The sequence below is a fragment of the Copidosoma floridanum genome, unplaced genomic scaffold (assembly GCF_036245765.1).
Source record: "Copidosoma floridanum isolate Cflo_tuat_1 unplaced genomic scaffold, Cflo_Japanese_pri ptg000021l, whole genome shotgun sequence".
NCBI classification, from domain to species: domain Eukaryota; kingdom Metazoa; phylum Arthropoda; class Insecta; order Hymenoptera; family Encyrtidae; genus Copidosoma; species Copidosoma floridanum.
This window is the reverse complement of record NW_028321898.1, coordinates 19,325,764-19,353,319: the sequence shown is the minus strand read 5'-3', so window position 1 is coordinate 19,353,319 and position 27,556 is coordinate 19,325,764. Positions and strand designations below refer to the sequence as shown.

General features: G+C 34.9%; 1 protein-coding gene and 1 non-coding gene across 4 annotated transcripts in view; both read left to right on the top strand.

Moving 5' to 3' along the window:
• IP3K2 (Inositol 1,4,5-triphosphate kinase 2) overlaps window positions 1-27,556 on the top strand; it is a 107,366-nt gene that overhangs the window by 75,196 nt on the left and 4,614 nt on the right. For 2 of the 3 annotated variants that reach the window (XM_089594441.1, XM_089594442.1), the window contains 4 exons: window positions 14,692-14,772; window positions 15,098-15,265; window positions 19,354-19,572; window positions 26,026-26,238. In XM_089594441.1, the coding sequence (XP_089450567.1) occupies window positions 14,692-14,772; window positions 15,098-15,265; window positions 19,354-19,572; window positions 26,026-26,238 (681 nt within the window). Of the gene's footprint in view, window positions 1-12,873; window positions 13,764-14,691; window positions 14,773-15,097; window positions 15,266-19,353; window positions 19,573-26,025; window positions 26,239-27,556 lie in introns of those variants that run through there. The other variant, XM_014352372.3, reaches the window with a different exon arrangement.
• On the top strand, window positions 24,769-24,841 carry TRNAK-CUU (transfer RNA lysine (anticodon CUU)). Its single transcript has one exon. It is a non-coding gene; the product is annotated as a tRNA-Lys (tRNA).

Sequence of the window (27,556 nt, the reverse complement as noted above, 5' to 3'; positions counted from 1 at the left end):
TCTCAAATTTTAATACCTTTAATCTTTTATGATATATGAAAAATTTGAAAGTCGAAAGTAATTTTCACATTGACCTATTTTTATGCTTTTTAGTTGTACAGATCCGTGCGTTACACTACGGAATCTAATTTAGGGCCATATTATCAGTATAAATACTAGTTACTTATTATTATTTATCATTTTTAACTATTTTAGACTGTATTCATACTATTTTCAAGTCAAAGTTAAACGTTGCAAATTTCGTTCCAAAGGAACGTTCCGTTCTTCAGCCAGATAAAATTTTCATTGTAACAAAATAACGGCAACATGGATGTCGATTAAGTTTCCTTACTTACCGATCACGTAATTTTGTCTCGTATTATTTTTATATGTAATCACTCGAAATTCAAATGATGTCGTGAGAATTAATTTAGACCCCCCTCCAAAAACTCCTCCGCGTGAGTGAATTAGCCCCAAACAAATGTGTAGGAGTCAATAAACTCAATCAGTAACTTAGAAAATTTCAAAGATAACCAAAGCAGAAGCTATACTCCAGCTGGGGTTATATAGGTATATTAGAAATGAGTCCACGCGGCGTGTACGGCCCACTCACGGTGCCGGAGGCCCCGTGTACGGTCCAACTAGCGGGCCATGCAAGGCCTGTTTACCGTGTGTGATCAGGTGCGTGTACGGATAGTACACGGCTGCCGTATGTTACGGCTCCCATGGACTGCCCGTGTACTACCCGTGAGGCTGTGTACTGAAAATGACTAGCAGATAGAGTAAATTGCATACATTATTGTTTTTTCTTTTAATTTTTTAAAGTAATCTTCCAGAGTAAGCTATCTTTGAATTGTCACTAGCATCACTTGGATCAAATTTTTCAACTTTATATTTTTTAATCAGATTTTCTTTGAAGAATATTGTGTGTGATAATGGTAAAATATTGTCAATTAATTTAAATTTTTTAAATAAATAATCAATATGACCGTTTTGAGGCTTACAATCTTTCGCATAATCTTTTAAAATTTGTGCAATCGATTGCTTGCATTCCAAATTAATTTTAATGCCACTTTCAACATCAGATTCCCTTTCACTGCTACATGTCTCAAACCTATATTTATGATCATAATCTTCTTCACTAGCACTTTCATTATCACCATCTATTTCTTGTATGCATTCACTTTGTTCATTTTCAATAGTTTGTTTATCTTCTAAATTACTTTTAATATTATCCTCCATCACATGAATTTTATTAGTTAAAACCGTTTCACTATTTTCATTATCATTACCTGTTTCTTTATTTCTTTTTCTAACACATCTCATGTGTAATAAATGTCTATTCATACGTTTATTTATTCTGTCATCCATTGTAGATTTTCTAAAAATACACTTTTTTTATGACTAATTTTACCTATACATTGTTATGAAGACACTTAATATCAAAAAACGTTTTAAAATAGATAAAAAAGCGTTTATTAGTTTTAATTCAAAGTTATCATATTGATACAAATACTCACTTACATATGATAACGGAAAGATATTAAAATTGAATTCTATTATTCAAATAACACTTTTTGCTCTGGTATCTTGTAGATTGGTCGTGCCTTATTTGCAAGACATAGTGTTTAGCATAAATTAAACCGCTTATTTTTGCTCACCTTCATAGCTATATATACTGTACGGACCGCTTACGGTCAGGGTACGGGCACTACACGGGAGCCATGAGTGACGGGTGCCGTGTTCTGTCCATACACGTACCTGATCACACGCGTTACACGGGCCAGGAGTATTATGTCCGGCATACCGTCTACGGCCCGTTATGGTAGTCTCCGGCGGGCCGTAGACTTTTTCTAATAGGGTACCTTTCCTTCAGAATCAACAGCAGTCTGTAGACAATCCGAGTTTCCTTTCTTATCGATGAGGTCAATTAAATTTTATAGATTTAAAACATTATTAATTAAGTAACTTTTTCTTGATAAAAAGAGGAGTTGACATATATTTTACGCATTCTTAAGAATGATTCAATTTCAGCGAGATTGATAGAGAATTGAAGAAGAAAGTCAAAAAGTTAGGTGTGTAACAAAAAATGCATGATCTAATTACCCATCTGCTGATTCTAAATAACGGTTAATCGCACTACAATCAGGCTTAATATATTATTTAGAGACTCTCTACTTTTATCAATAAACTGCACGAAAAAAAGTTTATCATTAAAACAACACAACTTACCATAGATTATTTCTCTGATTAGTTTCCATTAGATGTATCAGTTTCTGGCTTTACCGATATTTAGCTAATTAATTTAACTTACTGAAATAAAATTACGCATAATTAAGTAATTATACGCAAACAGAAGGGTTGGCGCATATTCTTTTAACATCATAGAACAATTCAAAATTAATTTCAGTACAACTTAGAAAAGAAACAAAGAAAAAACAAAAAATTAGATCGTGCGTCGTTCTTTTAACATATGATTTTTTGTCTTACTTGTTCAATTTATAACTAATCTTGCCAAGTGTAGGCTTTAATAATTTTGTAGATTGTCGAAAATGTGCGTCAACTCCTCTTTTTTTAATCAAATGGCTGTAGCCAAATATAGTTATTTAATGAATACTATTTTAAAGCTGTTAAAACAAATTGACCTCATCGATAAGATAAAAAAACTTTCATTTTTTCTAAACCGCACACTATGATCTTGACGCTATAAGTACCACCATAAATATATTTTCTATGGCTAAGACCAAGGCGCAACACGATAGTAAATTTCCTGCGGGTTGCAGTCGCAACTCCACAGCTGAGTAAAAAAGCACCATTACAGTCTTTAGTAAGTCTAATGATTAAAGACATAAGTCAAAGAAAGGCAAATAAATATATAAAAATAATTAAGAAAAAAAAACTTATATTTATTTCTAATTTCTATCTTAAATTAAATTTGACAAATAAGATTTTATTAATCAAATAGTACATTGGCTTATTAAATAACGGCATTTTATTATAGATTTTTAATAACCATGTTTTGAAACGAGGCATTAGGAAAATAACGATATTATAAATTAGATTCACACATAATTATCACTAACTAATATCTAATAAAAGTTTCCAAAAACAACATTTTGTAAAGATTTTGTTTTAGACTTCGTATATCTGGGTAGTGACGAATAAACTTTTAAAATACGAATTTTGCATGAATGAACGCATCAGCATCATAAACTTTTATTAAATGTTAACCAAATAACAAAGTGCAGGTAATGATGGTCATTAAAAACTGTCGATGGTCATGATTATCAACTTCATTCAGCAGTAAAATCTAGAGTCGCGGGAGCACTCCGAAGAAATCTTTCAAAAGTGAGGAAACCTGGGAAAACACGCTATACTTTTTTTTTTTTTTTTTTTATATTATAGTGCTCTACGTCCGGCTCCTTTAATAAGGGCACTACTATGGGCACTTAGCACTTTGGAGAAGGAAGGGAAGAGGGATGGGAGGCCTCCCATTACTGGGAGGGGGGTAGGGGGAAATTAGGCAATTTTGCTGCGAGAAGGTCGCCTAAACCCTCCTCGAGGAGCATTGCGTGGTGAAAAAGCACATGTTAAAAATCACAGAGGTACTTGCCCGTAAAGTCGCACTGGCCAGGAATTGAAACGCGGTCTCCCGCGTCCCAATCCACGACCTAGCCAACTGAGCCACCGCGCGCTCTCACGCTATACTTACTATTGACTCGATGATTACAGACTCATATTTTCAAATAGCAAAATAGCAGCTTCCGTACCTAGTTAAGTACCAGAATCCTGGTCTTGCTCTGATTGAATGCATACCAGGTGCCAACTCTATTTTTCCTACACTACTTATCTCTTTTAAAAACGAAGGGGGTGGGCGCAGTCACTTATTATTACATTCAGAGATTTAACCCAAAAAGTGTAAAACCACATGATTCACACAATAAGTCTTGTTAAATAAAAAATGAATTGGCTGGAATTATTTACAACTAAATACATACTGATTCCCTCTGCATATACCAATCATGGATGATATGTATGCTAATATCGAATAAAAGTTATTCTTGTTAATAAAAAAACTTGGAGAAGAGCGGCGTTGGCTCAGTAGTAAGCGTGCTTGATACTGATACAACGCAGTTATAGGGGTCGTGGGTTCGATTCCCCAACACAGGGCTTTTCCGGGGATGCTAATTAGCCTGGATCCGATGCTTCGGCAGAGAGCGCCAGCTTAACCGGCGAGGAGTGAACGTCCTGAAATAATGGAGTCCTCTCCGGGGAAAGGCTACACAGTGGTGAGTGGACCCGATGCACCATCGGTGCAGAGAGTGTCAGCTTAAGGTGGTTCTTCACGATGTTGCCGTATCAAAGCGACACGGGACCCTGTGGTTTTCTAATTTTCGATTAGCGTATTATTTGCAACATAAAATATGTTGTACTGGCACTTGACTAAAATATCATTGCATTTACATACAAATAAACATGCTAATAAAGTCAGAGTAAGAGTTATGAAAAAATTTTTTTTTGACGCAAGGTTCTGAAAATGGCATGTCCGCTCCTACTCAAGCAGACGTTGCCGCCGATTTCTGCATGATCGATAACTGATTACGTTTACGATTGAATATCGTATAATATTTCCCTGATTAGCCCAAACTTTTGTTATATTATTAGAAAGCTGAAAAGTTCTTCTTTCACTACAAACTTTTTTTATTACGATCTTAAGTCTACTTTACGAGATATTACATGATATCGTAGTAGGGAAAAGTAACCTACATAAGAATACATGTTAAAAGTGCATTTTTTGACTGACTTGTTTTTAAAAGTTTCCTGATGAAGGGACTTGAAATTTTAAGAGAAGATGTCTTATAACTTTAATAACAATCCCTCCAAGTTTCCCTGTAAGTTTAAGTAAATGGGTTAGGTAAAGAACCACCTTAACTGGCAAGGTGTTCCACCGGAGATACTCACACTGTGCCCATGGATTCAGGTAGGATGCGAGGAAAAAGGTTTAGAGATGGGTGTGGCAATACACCCCCACACATAGGTGGCGAGTGGGTGGCCCCCGTGACTAGGCCAAGTAGGCTCTCGTGGTAACCCGGTATAAAAAAAAAATAAATAAATAAAAAAATATATATAAAAAACTTGGAGTAATTGCAACAAAAATCATGAAAAAAAACTAAATATAAAATAAACATGTCGTTTCGTTCCAAGTATTTCAATATTGTCTTAATAGCCTTTTTTTAATTGTTTCGCTTTAAATAATGAAGATAACAAACGGCTTTCACAAAGGCATATCTACTGTATACTAAATAAAAGTAGACGTTCAGAATATAGTAGAAAAGATACACGCACGATTATATACCAATGTCCGTTAGCATTTTTTATTTTTTTATATTAACCTGTACATACTTTATCCAAACGGGACTCGGCTAGAAGATCGGAATGTGTTCTTATGGGCATTACTTCTGCAAGCTTCTATTGATTTGATAATGTTAAGCGTCATAGAATAGTTGAAAGTGTAGGAAGTGGAATGTGCTTTTAGTGCGATAAACTTCACAAACGGCGTGAAACGAAAAGATAAGAGCAGAACAAAGTAAGAATATTCTCTAGTAGAGACTGCAAGTGCAGAGAGAAAGTAAGAAAAGCTAAAGTGATGAGTAAAAATCAAAGAAAAAACGAGACGAAAAAACTCCTTCAGCATGGAGGGGTAACAGAGGTAAATATCAAAGCGAAAGGTAACAGTAAGATACCATCTAAGTAAGCCAGAGTAAAATATTATAGTGCAAGGAATAACCTTCAACAGATGGTAGATCTCTCGGGGTTGAAAAGAGCCTAGAATTTAAAACAAGATGTAGAGAGACTCACTCAAAAAGCGTAGCAAAATAATGTAGAAAATTGAAAGTCACGGTGTGAGGTGAGAATTTGAGGTTAGAAAAGCAGAGGAAAAAATTGCTCTGTCAGAGATTAACGGAAATACAATTTTCGTAGATCGTTTTATTTTAGTAAAAAAATATTTCTATTAATATTTTGTATAAATGATGGATTGAAGAATGTAAAAACAAAGTCTTGCTAAAGCTGTCTGATGGAATATCTAATTTTATAAGATTAATAAATTTAAAAAATTAAAGTCAAATCAGATCTTCACTCAAAATACCACACCTTGGTGACAATAACTTATATTACACTTTGTCCCATAGTGACAACATATTACACTTCTTGCAACGATCTTTTTTAACAAAAAAAAATGTAAAGCTTAAATACGAAGTACCATCACAGCTATTTCTATCATTACTGTAATTATTGCTGTAATCTGAAGTTGTTATTATCATTATTCTTATTATTATTATTATTATTATTATTATTACTACTACTACTACTATGATTAGTAAAATTATTATTAGGCACGACTGATACTCAGGAGTGCCTTATAGTTTTGCTAGAGCAAAAAATGTAAGTACACTTGATATTTATTGCTTTTGTGGAACAAATATTTGGTAAAAAAAAATTTTGATCACAGATCTTGGCTTCAGGAATCTATGTATACGTATATGTATGTATTATGTATGGGCGCAATCAAGTTTTTTCATTAATTCATGCAGTTTTTGTTGGGTTGGGCTAAAATTTAACAGAGAGCTTCGTCTTTTATGTCTAATATGATGGTTTCAAATCATTTTAAAATGGTACTTTCAGTGCAAAAAAAATGTTTTTCGGATACAACTTTGCTACATGATATTTTCGAGATTTGCTCTGAAAGAAAAGGTGTAGATGTAATTGAAAAACAACTTTTTCGTATTCAATATTTTCGTCCGGGATGTAACTCGAACGTTCTGTGAACCAAAAAGTGCTCAAAAATCGCAAAAACGTATATTTTTCCTATCTAACTCATTTGCTTTACATTTTTGGTTACAAAATTAATTGTAAAAAATGTAGATCTCATTGAAATACAACTTTTTGGTGCAAAACATTTTTACGTAGGAAGTGACCCACACGTTCTATGAGCCAAAAAGTACTCGTAAAATGAGTAAAAAGTCGTATTCTTCTGTTCAACTTTTTTGTTTTTAGATAATAAATTAAACGTGATAGTTCCAGATCTCATTGAAACACGAGTTTTTGTATATTAAACATATTTAGTTATAATATCAAGTGTGTGCTCTTAATCTCAAAAAATGCCAAAAAATGACAAAATCATCGTTTTCATATACGGTTGACGTTCGAGGTGAATGCAAGGGCGATTATCATTGTATTCTGAGGCATTCCCGTGGGATGTACAATTTTTTTTACTACCAACCCTGTGCCAAAAAGTGCCGACTTTCAACACAGTGTGGTAATAACAGTAGTATTCCCCCTTATAATATCAGGCGTGCCTTATACGCAAAAACACTTGTATGAAGATACGTCCACAATAAAAAAACTATTGGGAACTAATAAAAATGTAACGTAACCTTTCCCTAAACGCTTGTGGCAAAGGTCTAAGATATCTCCCATTTTGGTTACATACAATATGTATGCAAACCTTGAGATAATATATTTTCGCTGCACGTACAAGTCCTCAAAGTGCAAACTTGTAGGACTTGAGGACTCGATAAGTACATTTTTAACTGTACAAAATTTAATTTTTAAATTACTTCGTGGCATCAGGCGCAAAAATAACGGGGGGGGAGGGGGGTCATAATGAGTGCATGCTTAATAGTTCCATAATTAAAAAGAAATGAGATTTTATCGTGCAACACATTCGAGTGATAATTTATGACAAAATATATACTAATGTTATGCTAATTTATTAGTACGATTATTAGTGATCAGCTCAAAAGCTTGAATAATTTGTGAGTGCCAGAGCAAACAAGTCATCGAGTGCATGAGTCCTATGCAAATTCATACTACTTATTCTGGGATCAGAAGGCGCCAACTCAGTTCGCTCACATAAGGCGAATAAGCTAGTCAGTTTGAAAGCGCTTGCGGACATTTAATTTACTGCGATGGCATTTATATAATTTTTTGCAAATATTTTCTTATTTCAGTATTTAATAAACAAATTATTTATATGTATACATATATTTTGTGAATACATTATACATAAATTTTTGAGACAATTCATATCAGAATTAAGTAAAATGCATAAGTACCTAATAATTTTCAAATTTTTTTTTCAATAATGACGTATCATTGTATAGACGGCATTTTCAAGGTCGTTCCTTTTGAAAGAGCAAATTAATAAAACAGCATGACTTCATTTTGTTATTGTCAACTTGAATGACTTGTATGCCGAACACTGTTTTTTCTACCGATGGCACATCCTCCCCTTAAAAACGTCTGAAGTAGGAAATAGTACATTACATCACTTGAGAGCAAAATACAAACTTGAGCGGTAAAAAAGTGGGGTGAAACAAACTCTTCTTTATAGACCGTAATAAAATGAAAATTTCAATAAACCTCTGCACGCAAAAAATTAGCCAGTAAATTAGTTAGTAAAAACTCAATGAAAATGGCTCACAATAGAGCGAACGTAGATTTACATATGAATCTTCGAGTTCTTAATACTATGAGGTAAAAGTTATTACAGCAATTACAATAAAAATATTAAAAATCAAATAGTTTTAATTATAACAACAACAATAAAAGCAACAACAAAAACAACAATAATAATAATAATAATAGTAGTAATAATAATAGTAAAAGTTACAGTCAACATTACACAAGTGGTGAAATAACTTCAACATAAATAAGTTTTTTTTAATTACTACTAATCAATGAGAATGTTTACCCCAAAATCTTCGCGAGCTTGGCGTAAGCGTTGACAAGTGAAAAACCTATATACATATAAATTATTCTACTTGATCTACTTACCGTAACTCTCCTTGAGAAAGTTTTGACTCAAAAATCCTCATCGCCATGATATTTTTGTTACCATTTCTTTTTAACTGTGATAATTGTTTATAACTTTATAATTTGCCAGTTTATTTTGGTAAAATAGCATAGAGACAGATCTATGAGAGAATCCCGTTCCAAACCCTACCTCGAACAGAATAAAGTAAAAAAATTTAATCAATCAATACATACACGGAGAAATAAATAACCGGAATTTTTACCGTGAAAGCAACTGTAAAAGTGTGACACTGCAACAGTCACTATACTTTTTACCGTAGTTTAGGGGTAATTTTTATCCCAGTAAAATTTGTCTTGAAATGACCATAATTTTTACCGTGAAGCACGCAACTGTAATTTTTACTCAGCTGTTAGCTAGGGTCACGTGGTACAGAGAAGAAGCTATAGGACAGAGCAGACGTCTGCTTAACCTGCAAATTGACACGTCTTATGTTGGTACTTATTTATCAGCAGTGTTGATAATTAAAAATTTGTAAGAAAAACAATACCCATATCCACGTTCGTATCATTCACTAACGTGTTTAGCTGTTGAAATGAAAATATCGTAATAGAAATTTATTGATGAACACAATTTTACTTATTAGTACATTTTTTACAATAAAGTTATTGCCTTTAGATATATTTACAGAGTATGAGGCAATAAAATCACTCGTCTGTATCGTGGCACTGGCAAATTGTCTCACAAGTATCAACAAACAGGCGTTTCTACGCTATCGACCTCTATTGCGTTCGGGTTTGATTTTTGTTTAGCAGGATGCAAAAGACGTTTATGAGCATAAAAAATTGCTTTTCTTTTTAGATGAAATATTCACACTGTAATTATTTACAGTTATTCACATCGCTTGTATAAACTTCAGACGAGTCAATTTGCAGGTTAAGCAGGTGCAGCAGACGTCTGCTCTGTCCTATAGCGTCTTCTCTGTACCACGTGACCCTAGCTTTACCTTAACAGCTGAGTAAAAATTACAGTTGCTTCACGCCCTTCACGGTAAAAATTATGGTCATTTCAAGACAAATTTTACTGGGATAAAAATGACCCCTAAACTACGGTAAAAAGTATAGTGACTGTTGCAGTGTCACACTTTTACAGTTGCTTTCACGGTAAAAATTCCGGTTATTTATTTCTCCGTTTACGTTAAGCGTAAAAGTTCTGACAAAATCATAACTCAAACACAGCTCATGGTAATTCGTTTTTTGGTTGTGAACTCCGTTTCGAACGAGCAATGGTCATCATCATAATCATCTTCAAAAAGTGCGAATAGCTGGAAAACTAAAAATAGCCTAATATATGACTAGTCTTTTTTTACAATCTTTCATCATTCCTCATCTAATCATTTCATCAGATCAGGCTTGCGTTTTCCAAGATGCACAATAATTTTTTTTTAAATGTCCGTTTTTATCCTGCAAAGAAGTTATATCACATAGGTGCGGTTATATTGTCGATTACGTTAACAGCGATAATCCAGACAATCAAGAAATGCACTCATTTTTCAAATGTTCTCGTAGAAGGAAATGATACTCACAATGAAGTGAGAAGTCCCCGAAGATGCGTCTCCCAAGCCCCTTTGGCAGTTTTGATGACACAATCAATATATTATGTACAACTGCAGGCTAATTTACGTACTATCGATTGGCGTTTTTCATTTCATCGTTACGATCAAACTGTACTTTCATCAAGTATTGCTCAAATCGCACGACTAATACTCATGTACTTTCCGATTGCGACGATACAAAAGATGTTTATACAAGACAAAAAGGACTCCAACTACGTCAAAATACAATGATAGTTCTGACAAACAACTCTTGTTGTGTTTCCATTGGGAAAAAAAAAAATGTATAATCTACCTGCTGTGCATAGTCTATAAATGTACTACTGCTTCTAGAGGCTGGTGTAAAATCCATCCGTTTATTCATAAAATACGATCGCTAACTGAGTTCCGTTACTCATAACCGTCATTAAATCGAAAGTTCATTCGACGACGACGGCGAGCGAGTGGTGATGATGACGATACTTGCGTACGTCACACTCATAAAGTTTACGACAACAGCAGTATGTAGCATCATCGCGTCATAATCAGTAGTTGTTACATTCTTCGCTCTCTCTCCCTCCCACTCTTTCTTTACTCGCCGATACCGCTCAAAATAAGGAGAAGAAGAATACAAAGGGGAAAAAAAGAGAAGAATGGAAAATGGGAATAAGAAGCGCAAGCTATAGCTTGACCACTGTGTGTGTGTTGTATCACAAGACATGCATCGCTACTCACTTGGTTGATGCCGAAATTTTAAAACTCATTTCTACCCGTTAAACAGTAAATGCATCGTATATATGTCAAAGTCTTCAAAAAGGTCATAAGTTAGAATGAAAGTTTGAAAATTTAGGTAAATGTATTTGCATTCCAGACAAAATATCACATGCTTCGAGGGTATAATTGTAGTTTTCGGTTTGATTGGAATTGTAGTGAAAATTATTTTTGATACCCTTTTCATTTCTATTGGAAAATACACGTAGAAAGGACTAGTGGTCTGAATAATAACAAAATCAAGGAATCGTGGGACTATACTCTTTTGGCTATAAATCAGTTCAAAATATTGAAACAACAGTATTTGCCCAATCACAAAGTAATCAGAAGTGGATAAAAGTTTTAACGTAAGGACGTATATATCTGGTCAAGCTTGTTACGAAAAAAATTGAAGAAAAAAGTTTGTGTGCGTCAAAAAATACACGGACAATATTCTTATGAAGTTTGGAGATGATTAACAAAGTTTTACGTATAGAAATTCGTACAGATATAAGAGGACAATTTTCCACGAAGTGATAATGAGTGATGAAAAATAACCAAAAATCGTTTTGATTCTAAAATTTCATTGATTCACAGTTTATTTCTTGAGAAATCAACAATAGCAACGATCAAATTCAGAATTTGAATCGTACGGTATCAGATACGCCTCCTCGAGCCTCAATGAGAGTATACATTTATAAATTAAATAACGCACGCTTGAAGTACCCATAGTATTTATCATAGTTAAAAGTTAATGGAATCATAACATCTTCTCAGTGAAACGTAAATTTTTCGTAACTCTTGATCTGAAAATTATTCTGAATTCTGTCAAAAATTGCACATTGAAATTTCATCATGAGCTCAGTGACAGCTAGACAAATGCAATCATTATTCTTCACCATCTATCGTCACGGTACAAGTCAAGATACGCTCTCACCCACGATTCTACAAAGTGATATTGGCGAGTATTAACATAACAACCCTCTGGTGGCACTCATGACCGAAACAGGGTAATCGCAATCGACTTACACGTCCGCAAGGACGTACGATGAATAATCAGGTCCTCCGTCGCGCGCATATTATCCTATTACCTATAGTTGCGGCAGATTGTCAATCCCGACACGCTGACGATTCGCGCTCACCCCGTATAGGCACGCTTCGATCGATTCGCCTATCATTTCCAGCTACGTGTATTGTAGGGTGGCATAGGCCCTTTTCTTTAGTGGCATTTGACACTTGGAACTGGGATAAGATGAGTCCTCTGGCCGGGTGTCTACGTACAAACACCAGGGACATCTTCTGCACGTGCACTGATGCACCTTGCCGTTCCCGTTGCCAATGAAGCAGGGAGGAAACAGCTAATCGGTGGGACTTGCAATCGTCACCTTACAATACACTCACTGTGACCGATACTGCAGCTCAACTTCGCTAATCGACGAAGCTATGAAACTCTATATGTACCACTACGCCATCACCGTGATGGTAAGCGTATACGTGTATACACTTACACCAGCCGGCGAGTGGAGCGGTAGTGGCGGTGTTCCGTTAAACCGGTAAGTGTATATTCTTCGGCGTGCAGGTCTGTCGGCCGAGTTTAGTCGCGCGAAGCGCCCCGAGCCGAGGAGAGCCTCTGCAGCTACTACGCCGATTCCTCATTTGTTTATTGTTGTCGTTTCTTTTTTTTTCTTTTTTTTTTTTTTTTTTTTTTTTTTTTTACGAAGAGGCGCTCCGCGGTGTTAAAATCGGTAACTCTGCTGTTGTTAAAAAGTGTACCCAGTCACTGCGGCGACATCCAAGGTTGCGGAAAGAGAAGACGTCAACAAATCCAAGTTCAAGCAAAGTAGGCCACCAACGATATTCAGGCGAGTACTATTGTGATGATCTTGCACCGTTCCACGCTTGTGTGAGAAGACGGAACTTATCTCGACTTGAACACAAAAGTGTGCCGTGCGATAAGGTGAGGTGCGACGCGCACTCGCGGTGCCGTGTTTTACAAAGCGAACGAAGAACACCTGCCGGCGAAGCGTTCCAAAGTATAGTTGAGCCGAGGGAAAAAGCTTTGGCTGGGAGCGATCCCAGATGGGACCACCGGAAGAGTGAAGCCGGGGAGCGTGACACCCGTCGCTCGGTCCTGAAAGAAGCTGCAAAAAAAAAAAAAAAAAAAAAAAAAGAAAAATGATGCAGGAGGTGTCGTGCGAGCGGGTGATCCCGAAGATCGTGTACACGCGGGCGAGCCTCTGCGACGAGGAGTTGGAGCTGGACTGGGAGAGCAGCAGCCGAAAGTCGCAGAGCAGCCTGGCGCGGCAAAAGAGGATAGCCCGTAGCCGAGTGCGGAGGAATTCGAGGCGATCGGTGAGCAGCTGCCTCAGCGCCTCGGACTACCGGAGGTCGTCCTCCTCCTCGAGGAGTCCGTCCCCGGTTAGGAGGCAAAAGGGGGGAGACGAGGGCTACAGGCAGTACCTTTTGGACGTACCTGCGCCCGTCCTTGGCAATGGCAACGGTCTTGAGTGGGGCGAGAACTGCAGTGGCGACGATCTCAGCTCCGAGTGGGACTCGGACCAGAGTGCCAAAGATTGCGGGCTTGGTGCCGATGGCGAGGGAATTCGAGACCGGCCCGTCTTACCTAAGGTGCACTGTTTTTTGTTGTTTTTTTGTTTTGTTGACCGTCTATTTGGGACCTGGTTTGTTTCTTCTGTGTTTGTAGTGTAGAGAAAAATCTCTTTTTGTTCGAGTAGGGGACAATTTTATTGATCCCACAATGAGTGTTGGTTTGGCTGTTTGTAGTGCACGCTGTAAATGTGCGTTTGTTTACACCCTTTTAGGCCCAAATTTTGTGGGTGACTTTGTTTTCATTTCGCGGGTTGATTATGTGAAATTGGGCAAGTTTCATTGATCAAAACAACTTTGTTCATCTTAAAGAGGACAACATAAATATCTCAAACGATTACAACGTTTGATCTGTATAATGGGACCAAAAAGTCATTTTTTTGCGCCATTAGTAGACAAAAAATGTTTCAAAAATGCCGATTTCAATATAATTAACTTTTTTTTTTTACGTGTTCATGATTTCAAAATTAAAGAAAACGTGAGGTCATAAACCAAAAGTCTTAGTTTAGTGCCATTATTTATTTTTTCCAGTAATTTTTGAGGCCCATCTGTGGTTGAAAAAAAATGTAGATAATAAGATAAAAAAATTTTATTCGTTACTTTCTTTGATATTGTATTTATTAACACCAGGATGCACGTTGTGTTTACACTTTTTTTTCAGGCGAAAATTGTAGCAGCGACACCTTGCATGCAAGAATTGAGATACTGTTTTTTTTTTTTTTTTCACGAAATTTTCAGTCACGTGTAAGAAGATGCGACTGTATTACAACGAGAGTCATATAACATCTAGTGAAATTATACGATATCGGAAACACTTAGGTCCATAGTTTAGATATTTTATTACTCGTGCACGCAATTTCACAACGAAAAATGAATAACTATTAATATCCGTACACCCTCGGTCTGAAGTACGAAATTACAGTTTTGGTTTTTGCCCAATTTGTTGCAGACGTCCGGCTGGAGAAAACTGAGGAACATCGTTCACTGGACGCCGTTCTTTCAGACGTACAAAAAACACCGATATCCATGGGTAAGTGAATTTTATGATATTACAGGAAGGAGGGAACAAAAAACGCGTCTGTCACCTGTTAACTCCACCAGCCCGAATCCTTATTTTGATCCGATCTTATCGGTAAAAGCACCCGCCCACGCGAAGTATCTTCTCCAAATCGAGAGCCAAGAAAGTTACCAGCACTGTATACTCGCTATGCGTACGTAGAGAGAGAAAGAGAGAGATGTACGTCAGTGGCTCGTAAATTACGTACGCGTAGCGGGTAAAAAAAAGAAAAAAAAAAAAAAAGGAAGAGAAAATGATGATGAAGGAACCGGCTTTTGCTCCGTGTTTTCTCATGTAGGTGCAGTTAGCGGGTCACCAGGGCAACTTTCGCTCCGGCCCGATGCCCGGCACCATCCTCAAGAAGCTGTGTCCGCAAGAGGAGGCCTGCTTCCGGCTTTTGATGCACGACGTGCTCAGGCCCTACGTCCCCGAGTACAAGGGAGTGCTCGACGTCAGGGAATACGAGGTTTGTGCTTCGTGTTTTCAAGTGACGGGGTGTGCATGCATATGTGTGCGTAGATATTATCAATGTATACGTAGACGAGTCGAATTAGCATTTTTGGTACTTATGACTCCTATCAGAAAAAAAATTATCTTAAGGAGATCCGAGTGATACAAATAGATTGAGTTACTTTCAGTAGCTCAAAAATTTTTGTGGTGAAAAAACGAGGACAATGAGCCCTGGATAAACAAAATCGGACCAGCAGATAATTCGCGAAATGCAAAAAAACCACCTTTCGTCGCAAAAATTGTTGATTCAACAACTCGCGTTCTAATAATGCTAGACAGCTGAAATTTTCATTTGTTGTTGGTGTTGCGATCTTGAAACAACATTTGGATTTTTAGATCAAAATGTTGTTAATTTTTTGCAAACCGTCGGCACTTGTAAAAAGTTACCTTTTTTTTAAGTGTTTCGTCAACATTACTTTTGCCCAATTAATTAAAACATTTAGATTGTTATTCAATCTTATCTTAAGGTAAAATAATAAGGAAATAAAAAGTGGATTCTCAGTCAATAATGGTTTTTTAATGTATACTAAACATAATTATTACTGTATTTGTAGACAAATATTTAAGAATGATCTCTGATGTCATTGCTAACAAGTCAAAATTTAATGGTGTTATAGATATAGCTGAAGTAAGTAAAAAAAAAACCGCTACTTATTTATTGGCACAAAGATTCTCCATTCATGTATTAAAATTTTTTTAACTTATTCATGCTACTTTCTCGTTAAATTAAATAACATAAAATTTCCTAAGCGACCACATTCTATACTGTCATATATACAATACAACTCTACAGTGATTTAGGATTTCATCCATCACTAATGTAAAAATTTTATATTAAAATCGGTCAAAACAATCCTTAGATATTATCTACGTGTGCATTCACACACCTAAACACATCCGAAATATTTTTTTGTACTATAATTTTATTAACATTTCTTGGATAAAATTCAACGATTTTTTAGTTTCTACAATATAAAATATCATTAATTGACAATAAGCAGAAAAGTTAATTTTTTTTTTTTTAACAATTTTTTGAAACCGATAAAATCGAAATAAAAAAGAAACCAATTGATAAAATTGAAAATCAAAGGTGATAGGCATCGAAAAATAAATCAAATAAGCCAAGGCTTCTGATAATCAGTCGAGGGAATCTTGAGATTAGATTAATTAGGTACATAAGTCCCCATACATCTACAGATAATTTTACCCATTTTTTAGAATCATAATCTAAGTAACATTTTTATACAAGTTCAATGATCTCTCAGATTCTTTGGCATAAAATATACTGAAACGATGAAAAAAGGTTAAAAAATCTTCATTATTTGGAAAAAATTGTTTTGAAAAATCGGTACAATCGGATTCGAAAAATTGTATTACGAATCAATGTGATTGAAATTTTTTTTTAGCTGTGATTGGTATTTGAAATGAAAAAAAAACCCAATATTTTTTAAAATCGGTCAATGGAATTCCGAGATGTGAATCTCTTATTGCATACATACACACAAACATTCACGTACACACATTTTTTTGAGCGGTAGAGTATATAGGTATCTAGAAATAAAAAATAGGCCAATATTTTTTTTAATCGGTCAACGAAATGCTGAGATGCGAATACCTTATCACATACGCACATACATACATACATACATATGTGAGGAAATCCACAAAAAATATCCCGTTTTTGTCCCCCATTTTAATAAAAAAAAATTTTTTTGAGGCACACCTTCGAGATAGGGCTCATTTTACTCGTAATACCATGCCCTATGAGAGAAGAATTTTAAACATGATGTTTAGTGTGGGTGACACCCTTTTCCTGCAATTTACATGCTAATATTATATCTATGTATGTGATGGCTATAGATATAATTTTAACATGTATATCACGAAAAAAGGGTGTCACCCTCACTAAACCTCGTATATAAAATTTGTTCTTGATAGCACATGGCACTACGAGTAAAATTAGCCCTATCTCGAAGGTGTACCTCAAATAGTTATTTACGTAACAAGTGCGGAAAAGACGATTTCCCGCACGAGTAGTGATTGACTCACACGAGTGCCGGAGTTGACGGGAACGAGTACCAGTTGAGCACACGAGTGCGTAGCACGAGTGTGATCGCAAGGTACGAGTTACCGTCACCGGCCACGAGTGCGAGTCTATCACACGAGTGCGGGAAATCGTCCCGCACGAGTTGCGTACAAGTTTTTTCGCTATGTGTGAGGAAAATAGGTACAAAATAGGTTTAAATTTTGATTTCCAGTGTGTAGCAAAATTTTTTCCGGTGTGTGGCAAAACCTTTTCCACACACCTTTTCCGCACACTGTGCGGCAAAAACCTTTGCCGCACACTTTTTCCACACACTGTGCGACAAAAACCTTTGCCACACACCTTTTCCGCACAGTGTGCGGAAAAACCTTTGCCGCACACCTTTGTCGCACACAATGTGGGAAAATCGATTTTCCACACTAATACCAGTGCGGAAAACACCCATTTTCCGCACACTATTGCGAAAAAAATTTTTTTTATCAAAATGGGGGACAAAAACGGGATATTTTTCGTGGACTTCCTCATATACACACATACGTACATACATACATACACACTTACACACATAGAGTGAGAGAGAGAGAGAAAGGTTAACACCGTAGCCATATTTCTTTGTTTTGATTCTGAACTTCGTGAAACACGTTTATATAATATCTTAATACGTGATTTTTTGTCGATTACAAAACTTTCTCTATGAGGATTGAGGAAGCAAAAATTAAAGTAATACTGAAATAGCTAAAAAATCAGGTATTCATTGTAAATCTCTTGGGAATCCAAATGGATCTTTTACGCTAAGAGTATTTTAGAAGATAAAGATGCTTTCGTTTACCAATCAATTAAATGAAATCATGTGTCTCATTTGTTGGATTGTAACCACGTGTTTTATGATTTGAAAATTTTGTAAAAATACGATTAAGGTAAATTACTAAAATTAGTACTTAGAGTTTTCTTATTAAAAATAAAAACGTGAAGAATTTTTTTTTTGTTTATCACATTGTCAGTACGAACACAACTTTTTGTCATTTTTTGAGAGTTACAGTCCGTTTAGCCGTCTCAAAGTTGTGAACAATAAACTTTTTTTTCAAAAACTTAAAAAGTGTTAACTGAATGCGGTATTTTAAATAAATAAAAAATAAATATTTTTACCAAAGACTCGCTGCAATCATTTTTCATTTGGATGGACTTTACTGACTTGCGATATAAGATGCGGTTTCTCGTTACCGATCACGTGTTGACACAAATTCGTGTATGCTTTTACCATTATATTATTACCTATACTATGTAGAAACAGTAAATGTCATTGCACAAATCGGCTAGGTACAAGAAATACGGTTTTCTTAAGAGTTTATTTAAGATTTTACCATTTTTTTTGTGAACATACTATCTTTAGAACAAACTGTTTGAGCCCATGTTCTCGTGTTTTTTACCGAAAAACTATGAATGAAAAATTTTCATTTATTAAAACAAAACAAAAAAATTGATTTAAATTAATGATATGTTGAAGTAGTTTGACGCCTAACAAATTGTATGTTCGTGTCATTCGAATAAATTTTTGTCTCGGCCAATAACTCATATGTTAAAAAACTAATAACAAGAAAATCCCTGTTAAATCAATAACTTGTATTAGCACATAACTAAATAAAAATCGCACTAAATTAAAATTTAATGTTAAAAAAAATAAGTAAACTGGAATTTTAAGGAAGATTTTCGTATCAATCTATCTACAGTGATTGTTTCAAATAAAAATTTTTCCAATGTCCTTGTAAAATCTAGTGAAATCCAGATAGATTTTTTTTTCTTTGGTACAATTGCTGCAGCTTCATTTGTGATTAAAATTTATGACTTGAGTTTCCGTGGATCGAGTTACATGGAATATAAATATATCGTTGTCTTCAATTAGTGGCATTATTTTTTTTTTCTTTTCGGGTATTATTAATCATTTTTCAGTCTACATGTTCGTGCAAAAAAAACTGATACCGATTTCTGTACAACACACACAGGACCAAGAAAAGACCAACGCCAATGACATGACCGTGACCAACAGCAGCAACGAAACGACGGAAAACGAGAAAGCGAACGACAAGGGTACGATAGTCGCTTCGTACCTGCAATTACAAGATCTGCTGGGCGAGTTCGATCAGCCCTGTGTCATGGATTGCAAAATTGGGGTCCGAACGTATCTCGAGTCTGAGCTCGCTAAGGCCAAAGAACGACCCAAGGTGAGTAGGTCATAAAATTAAAAGTCACTATGTTTATTTGATCGAATGAAAATGGTAGTTTTCGTACCATGGGCATAAAATGAAAAAATCCCGCCCGAAGAGCGCAAAGTCGTTGGACTCCTATCCCATTGTGTCCGCTAATCACTTTATAATCACTTTTGTGAGTACAAAGCACTTTTACTTTGCACCTACGGAAAGAAAGACGAAGTTCGCACTTTGGGCAAAACATAAAAAACCCCCGCCCTTCTAGCAAGATTTTTTTTTTACTTTGTGTCCATGGTACAAAAACTACTATATCTGAACTCAGTTTTTTTTTTTTTTTTTTTTTTTTTTTCCAACAAGAGATTCTGGACCCTGCGTGCTTTGCGCGCCATGTCTTGAATATGGAAAGAAAATGAAAATTTACTTAATTATACCAAGATTACACATTCATTATCATTTCACAAAACCTCTGTATTAAATTTACCGGCTTTATGTACAATAGTATGGTCATATCCTATCTTAAAAGAATAACTATTATGTGACTGAAGCCTTTTTATTCAATATAATGTTAGTTAAAACAGATTACATGTTGTATTTATATGATTTTTCAAAAAAAAAGTGCATAAAATCATTGCAATAGAATGAATTATTCGTCATGTACGAGTATAGTTACAATTCCATAATTCTCCTTATGTGAGGAAATGTTCCTTCATTTTTTAATTTTCAGCACCAAAAACGTGAATAATTTACTTTTTAAAGCACACCTCTTACATATAAATATGGGTAAAATAAATTACCCACCGATATTAAGATCGCTCTCTCTAAAAATGCAGGTCAAATTTTCCTTACGTCCCGTTTTCTACCATTTTTTGCAAAGTAAAGTGAATTATTAAAATTTTTTAGTGTTTTCCGGATTTTTTTTACGTTTCTCGAATGTTTAATTTTGTTTTCCAATAGTAACGTGCATTAATTTAATTTTTGACTGAATTTGAAGTTGCTAACTCAGGATTCAACATTGTTTTTGGAAGTTAAATTTGTAAAAATAATTCGTTTCAACAAGTTTTTTTTTTTTTTTTTTTTTTTTTTTTATATCGGGTTACCGCGACAGCCTATTGGCCCAGTCGCCGGGGCCACCCACTCACCACCTATGTGTGGGGGTGTATTGCCACACCCATTAAATCCTCTCTTTTTAATTTATACCATACAAATCATACCATGGGCACAGTGGAAGTATCTCCGGTGTAACACACCTTGTCAGTTAAGCTGACACTCTCTGCACCGGGGGGAAGTGCATCGGGTCAACTCGCCACTGTGTAGCCTGGGTCCGAAGCATCGAATCCAGGCTAATTAGCATCCCCGGAGAAGCCCCATGTTTCAGGGGCCACTCCTCGCCGGTAAGGCCGGCGATCCCTGCCTGGCATCGGGCCCACTAATCCCTACCTATTAGGCCCTAACACTGTTTCGCATTCACCCAGGCCCGAAGACCTGTGGAGCAAGGAAAAAACCCTGGAATTACTCTGAAGGAAAATTCCACGGAAAAACCCGCCCCGAAACAGCCGGGGTTACATAGGAACTTTTTCCGGTGAAAACAGTTTTTTGAAAAAATCTGCACTCACCGGGAATCGAACCCACGACCCCTAGAACAGCGTTGTATCAGAAGCAAGCACGCTTACCACTGAGCCAACGCCGCTCTCGTTTCAACAAGTTATCATAACAAATTATGAGAATTATTACCGGATTCCATTAAAAAAAAAAAAAAAATTTGTTAATAAATGAAAGTTTAGAATTTTAACATTGAAAAAAATCTTTTATTTTTACCTATAACAAGAGTATGAATCATGTATGAAGTAATTTTTAGCTAAAGTCGTTGATACCAGTAAAATCAGATGAAAAGTAGCTAATTTTTTACTTGAATTCCACACATTTTTGACAATAGAAACAATAGAAGAAACATATAAGAATTTAAGACCAATTTGATTGAATTCGATTCATTTTTCGAAATTTTAAAAAAATCACATTTTGCAAAAATGCATACTTACATTTTGTTCCATTAAGTACGCGGGTTATTCTTAAATTGAAATTAAGTTATGTATGGTTTTATTTCATATTAAGTTTAATTCAGATATTTACTTCATTGGTTCTTTCAAGACGAGAAACAATTTAAACAATTTAACAACAAGAGAATAAAAAGGCTTCAGTAACTTGATGATCAATCTTTTTGGGTGCAAGATTTTATTTCAAATACAAAATTTCTTACATTTGTATTTAAATTCCAAAAATGTCAAGTAAAATGTTTGAAAATAAGTATTATGCATACTTTATTAAAAATATATCACTTTAAAGACAATTGTATTTGATCAAAATATTGGGAGATATTTCTTAAAATTAATTGTTATTTGACTAAATTATGTTAAATATTTTGATCAAATACAGTTGTACTTTATATTGCATCTAAAATAATATAATTGACAATAAAAGCTAAGATCGACGTTGGCTCAGTTATTATCGTGCTAACCTTGGAAACGACATAAATTTAGGAGTCGTGGGTTCGATTCCTGCTCGGGGCATTCGAAATTTTTCCGAGGATTCTAGCCGGAAATATGATTCGCGGATCCAGCTCGCAGTTGGGATACTGTTGTTAATTTGAAAGAGAAGCTCCACAGTTTGTAATAAAATAAAAAAGACTTTCTCTTACTGCTTCCAAAATAATAAACTAAAGCGAGAGAACCTCTACTCCTTTCATTATCGAAAACGATATGCAATTTGTAGTATAAAAAAATGAAAAATTTTAATACTCAAGTAACATTAAACACATACGAGTTCTAAAATTAAAAGTCGTAACCGATAAAAGCAAGACAACATGTACTTAATTACAATAGAGCATAAATATACATAGTTACTCTATGCTTCTAAGTTTAAACATTAATTTGAAAGAATAATACTGCAAAGTCGTTCGATTAACTTAGAGCATTTCAAATACCCATTGCTGTACCCTCAATGCGGGTAACGATCAGGAATCACTGTAGAGGCATTAACCCCTTCAGCTGAAATTTCATGAGCAACCTCTTCTGACATAAGCTATTCTGTTTCATACCATTCGCGCTCGCACTCATGACATTTCTTAATAACTGTTATTTCTTGTTTTTTACTGTATCTTACTTGATTACACATAAAGTTCCAGTTACATGGAGTACGCTACGCGCAAATAAAGCTACGGAAGATCATGAAAGTGAGAGAGAAGTCTCTTCCGCGTAAACTATGTGTGTTTCTCTCATTATAGTATCGATGGTTTTGTGTCGTGCGTTTCGCGTCCCGTTTAATGCCACTTTCGAGTTTTCAGTTGTAAGATGCTGGTAAATTATATTTGTGTTTTACTTTCGTATTTAAAACTTTGATCAATTACAAATGCATTTTGTCAAGTGTTGATTGAAAGGAAATATTTGAAATACAATTGTATTTTATTAACTATTTGAATTTAAAAAATTTAAATATAATTTCAAGTTGATTTTATAAAAAATACATTTGCATGTGACAAAATAACTTGAAATATATTTGTATTTTACATGCGTTTCTGTAAATACCTTGATAAAATATTATTGCACTTAAGGTTTTTGGTATTTATAATATTTAATTTAAAGTATTGCATTTTATAAAGTATTCAGATTTGAAAATTTTATTTCATGTATTTAAAATTGGAAATAATATAGATACCTCTTAAAAAAATTTCTAATGCTAAACACTAATTGTTAAAATTTTATGAAATAGTTATTTTAATCTGATTTTAATTATTTCTAAACAAAAATACAATTATTTTTTTTTACTTTAAATTGAAAATTATCTTTATTTTTTAAATAATAAACACGAGTTTTGCCCAAAGTCTGTAACAACAACAATGTAGTATAAATTAAGGAACTTTTTACTGTTACTAAATTTAAAATAAAAGGAGTAGTACAAACGAGTATTTCATCAATTTACATACTTGAAATCACACAAGTGATCTAATCCAGACATGACACTAACTCTGACATTATTACAATTTTTTGCACAACACTATGATACCCTAGAAACAAGTGTAGCTTTTAATTTGTAAATGTCAGACAGAAATGACTATTTTTTGGTTTCACAAATCACAATCAACTGCTTATTTATAAAATATATACCTGTTGCTCAGCTGGAATACACGACATATTATAATCATCAGCAGGTCAATTTTATTTGCATCACTTGCGTGGAAATTTTCGCCTACATTAACTGTGTAACTATTAACTTGATGATTATTTATGAACTGATGACTATTAAAATTACTAGAATAATGGATTCGGCAAGTTACTTGACCATAAAAAATCAATTCTCTATAATTCGTAAGCTGATAGCTATATAAAGAAATTCATTAGAAAAATCGTGTTTTTGTTCCTTATTTTGTTATTTTTCAGGCACACCTTTGAAACTGGGCTCATTTGACTCGTAATGTCAAGTACTACGAGGAAAAAACTTTTAACACGGGTTTCAGTGAGGGTGACACTCTTTATCCACTATTTACATGCCATTATATGTATATAAATACATTACGTTTAAACATACGTAATTTTAACATGTGGAAATTGTGGAAAAAGGGTGTCACCCTCACTGAAACCCGTGTTCAAAATTTTTCTCTCGTATTACATGACACCCCGAAAAAAATGACCCCTACATCTTAAAGGTACGCTTAAGAAAAAATTTCATTAATAAATTGGGGACAATAACGGATATTTTTTGTGGATTTGCTCAAACATATAACTTTAAATACGGCGCTGCGAGTCGTAAGCGAATGCGCATGCCAACTTGGGATGAAATAAAAACACTGGTCTGAGACCGATCACATATACGTATATGGATTGCACGTAGTGTTACAAATCTCTCTTTGTAAATTTTCCGGCTCCAAACTAACAATGCAATCAGTTTGAAAACATGTCATCACGCAATCAATAAAATAAGCTTTACAATCACATGACAAATTTTCCTGTGTTGTTGAAAACATGGGAAATTCTGAGTTGTGCCGGTCTTTATACGAGGCGTTAAATCGTGCAAATGTGTGTGTATGTAGAAAATACATTTTTGATAAATTATTTTTCTTATTTTTCATGCGAAAAAGTTCGAAAATCATTGTTATCTGGGAATTATGGCGTGAGCAAATTTTTGTGGGGTATGATTGGCTATGCGCGCTGGATGGTCGTAGCTTGGCTAGCTCAGTCGGTAGAGCATGAGACTCTTAATCTCAGGGTCGTGGGTTCGAGCCCCACGTCGAGCGAACTTTTTGCAGTTTTTTCATAAGTTTTTTCTTTAACGCTTTAGAGATGACGTAAAAATATAGTTATAAAATAAATTTTTTTTTTAATACGACTTACGTGCCAACTCCTTCATGTTTGATAACACGACAATCAATCTTTTAAAATTGAAAATACATTTTTCCTAAATTTCCGAGTTTAACGTGACCCATCAGATGGAAGATGTTATTTACTTTAATTCCAAAAGTGTTCTGACATTACCCACGTAAAATCGTAACACTCTTTTCTGTAAGCAGCAAATACGATTTTTCACCTGGTAGGAAAAGTGGCCGTGCCATTCTTGAAAACAGCAAAAAATAAAATTATAAGATGCAAAGTGCTTTACAGAGGAAAATGGACGTAAATAATTTCTTACTCCATCAATAAAAAATAAAACAAAATTACACACTGCTCGCCTGCTCGACGAATTTTCCGCGAGAGCGTCGTGTTTTTGTGGACTAGTATTGACGTACCGCACCAACCATACATATATAAGTATGCGCGCAATTCTTTTTGCTTAACTCAGCAAAAACGTAAGAAAATAGGGCATCAACAGTCCGTCGTTTTAAATCGTTGTTTTACCGTGATGCACAAAATAAATTCAGCGCAACCAGTTGACATTGGCTCTTTGCACAGTTGGCAATGCTTTATGGATTAATAATGCAATATTCGAATTTTCAATCTGCACCCATCATTTTTGCCAAAAACCCTAAATACGTTCCTTCAAATTCTCCAATGCAAGAGTCAAAAAATAATTATGCTTGCTTTAAAGGCACTGCATGTTAGTAGAATAGTTTTTATGTTAATCATACGCATATCACGACAATTCTTTTTACTTGTAGTAATAATAATAATAATATTAATAATAATAATAATAATAATGATAATAATAATGATAACGATTATACTTATCTGAATAAACGTCACTAGATCACAGATAAGTTTTATAAAACATTCTTTTCACAATCATTTCATCAAAAAAAAAAACATATCAAAACAACAAATAACTTCCCCCAAATATGTATTCAAACAAAAAAACCAAAGTTCGAGAAAGATCGGCCGAACGATTTGTATAAATTATTACGCTGTCGGGGACTACTTTTTACGAGGGTTTGGCTAAAAATTCGACACACAGAAAACAGATTAATAAGAAGAAAAATGTTTCCAGCTGCGCAAAGACATGTACGAGAAAATGGTGCAGGTCGACCCGAGCGCCCCGAGCCCCGAGGAGCGCCGACTCCAGGGTGTGACGAAGCCAAGGTACATGGTGTGGCGCGAAACTCTGTCCAGCACGGCGACCCTCGGCTTCCGCGTCGAGGGCATGAAACTCGCGCGCGGAGGCTCGACCAAGGACTTCAAGACCACCAGGACCCGAGAGCAGGTTTGTCCAGTTACCATTATTTGTCCCTTGTGCTCATACATATATAGATAATCGCTCCCAATCGAGGACCATACGAAAGGATGGCAAATTTATTCGTTGCAACGTGTATACATCGCATAATCTTTGCTCTTTACGGGGGAAAAAAAAGAAGAGTTTTAATCGCTACGCCACGCTGGTGTATACACGCGTTATCATTTCCATTATCGCTGCGCGCTCGTGTCAAACAAGTAGATATCATCGTCTGACGCACGAGAAGTTTTCTCGAGACATTATTGGTTTCAACATTTCGAGCGGTCCAATTTTCATTGTTAACGCCGATTACTAACAGTAAGTGCCATTGTATAGAATAATGTGTATCAAAGGTGTTCCGTAGTTATACGTGAGTCTTCAGTGCACACAAGTTATAGTTACTCATGTAATAGACGCGATTGAAAAAGTTGAGAATTTACTAACTTACAATAAAAGTATTTTACCGAGGATAAAAATTTCGTAGTTCCAAAGAAACGTTATCCATTACCTGGTGCCAATGAAAAATATATATGTATGTTTCATCGGAGTAAATGTTGTCAAATGTTTACTTATAGATCAATTAAACAAAGCATGTGTTCAAACAAGTTTGTCTTTTCGTTTAGACATACATTGGGTGTTCAACTTGACTAAATGATCCTTGAAGTTAATTACATGAAAAAAAAGTTTTCTGATGAGACAATTTATCGAAAAAATCGTTGATATTAAGACGTTTTAGGAAATTCTCCTGGTACTCAACTTCATTGAAAAATATTATGATATTGACATTATACTTCGATCTGCAAGTAACACGCGCATCAAATTTTCTAAGTTTTCTGGCTGTTTACCTTTTTTGCAGCAAAGCAAAGTAAATTTTTAATTCATGCACTTTCTTACCAAGAGCAGAAAAAGTTTTAGTTAATTACTGTAACACGAAGTTGGTGAAAAAGTGATCAAGCCCTGAAAACATGAATATCGATCCCCTAAATGAAGATATATTATGAGAAAACTTTGAAAAACACATCGTCGATCTCTGCTCTGATTCTTACGTTAACTTTTTTTATTATTTAAATAGTGATTTAATAGTGGCGGTTCATACGACTTAATGCCTTGTGATCAAATATTAATTTAATTTGCCTTTTAACATAAAGTTTAATGATGAATTCAAACACTTTTTCGACTATCTCCAAAGAAATATTCCAATACGTAGGTATCAAAGCTATTTGGAAGAAATTACAAGTAATTTAAAAAATATCCAAAGATTGTTTTTATTCTTAGATTTCGTGCATCGCCCATTTCAAATATCAACAAC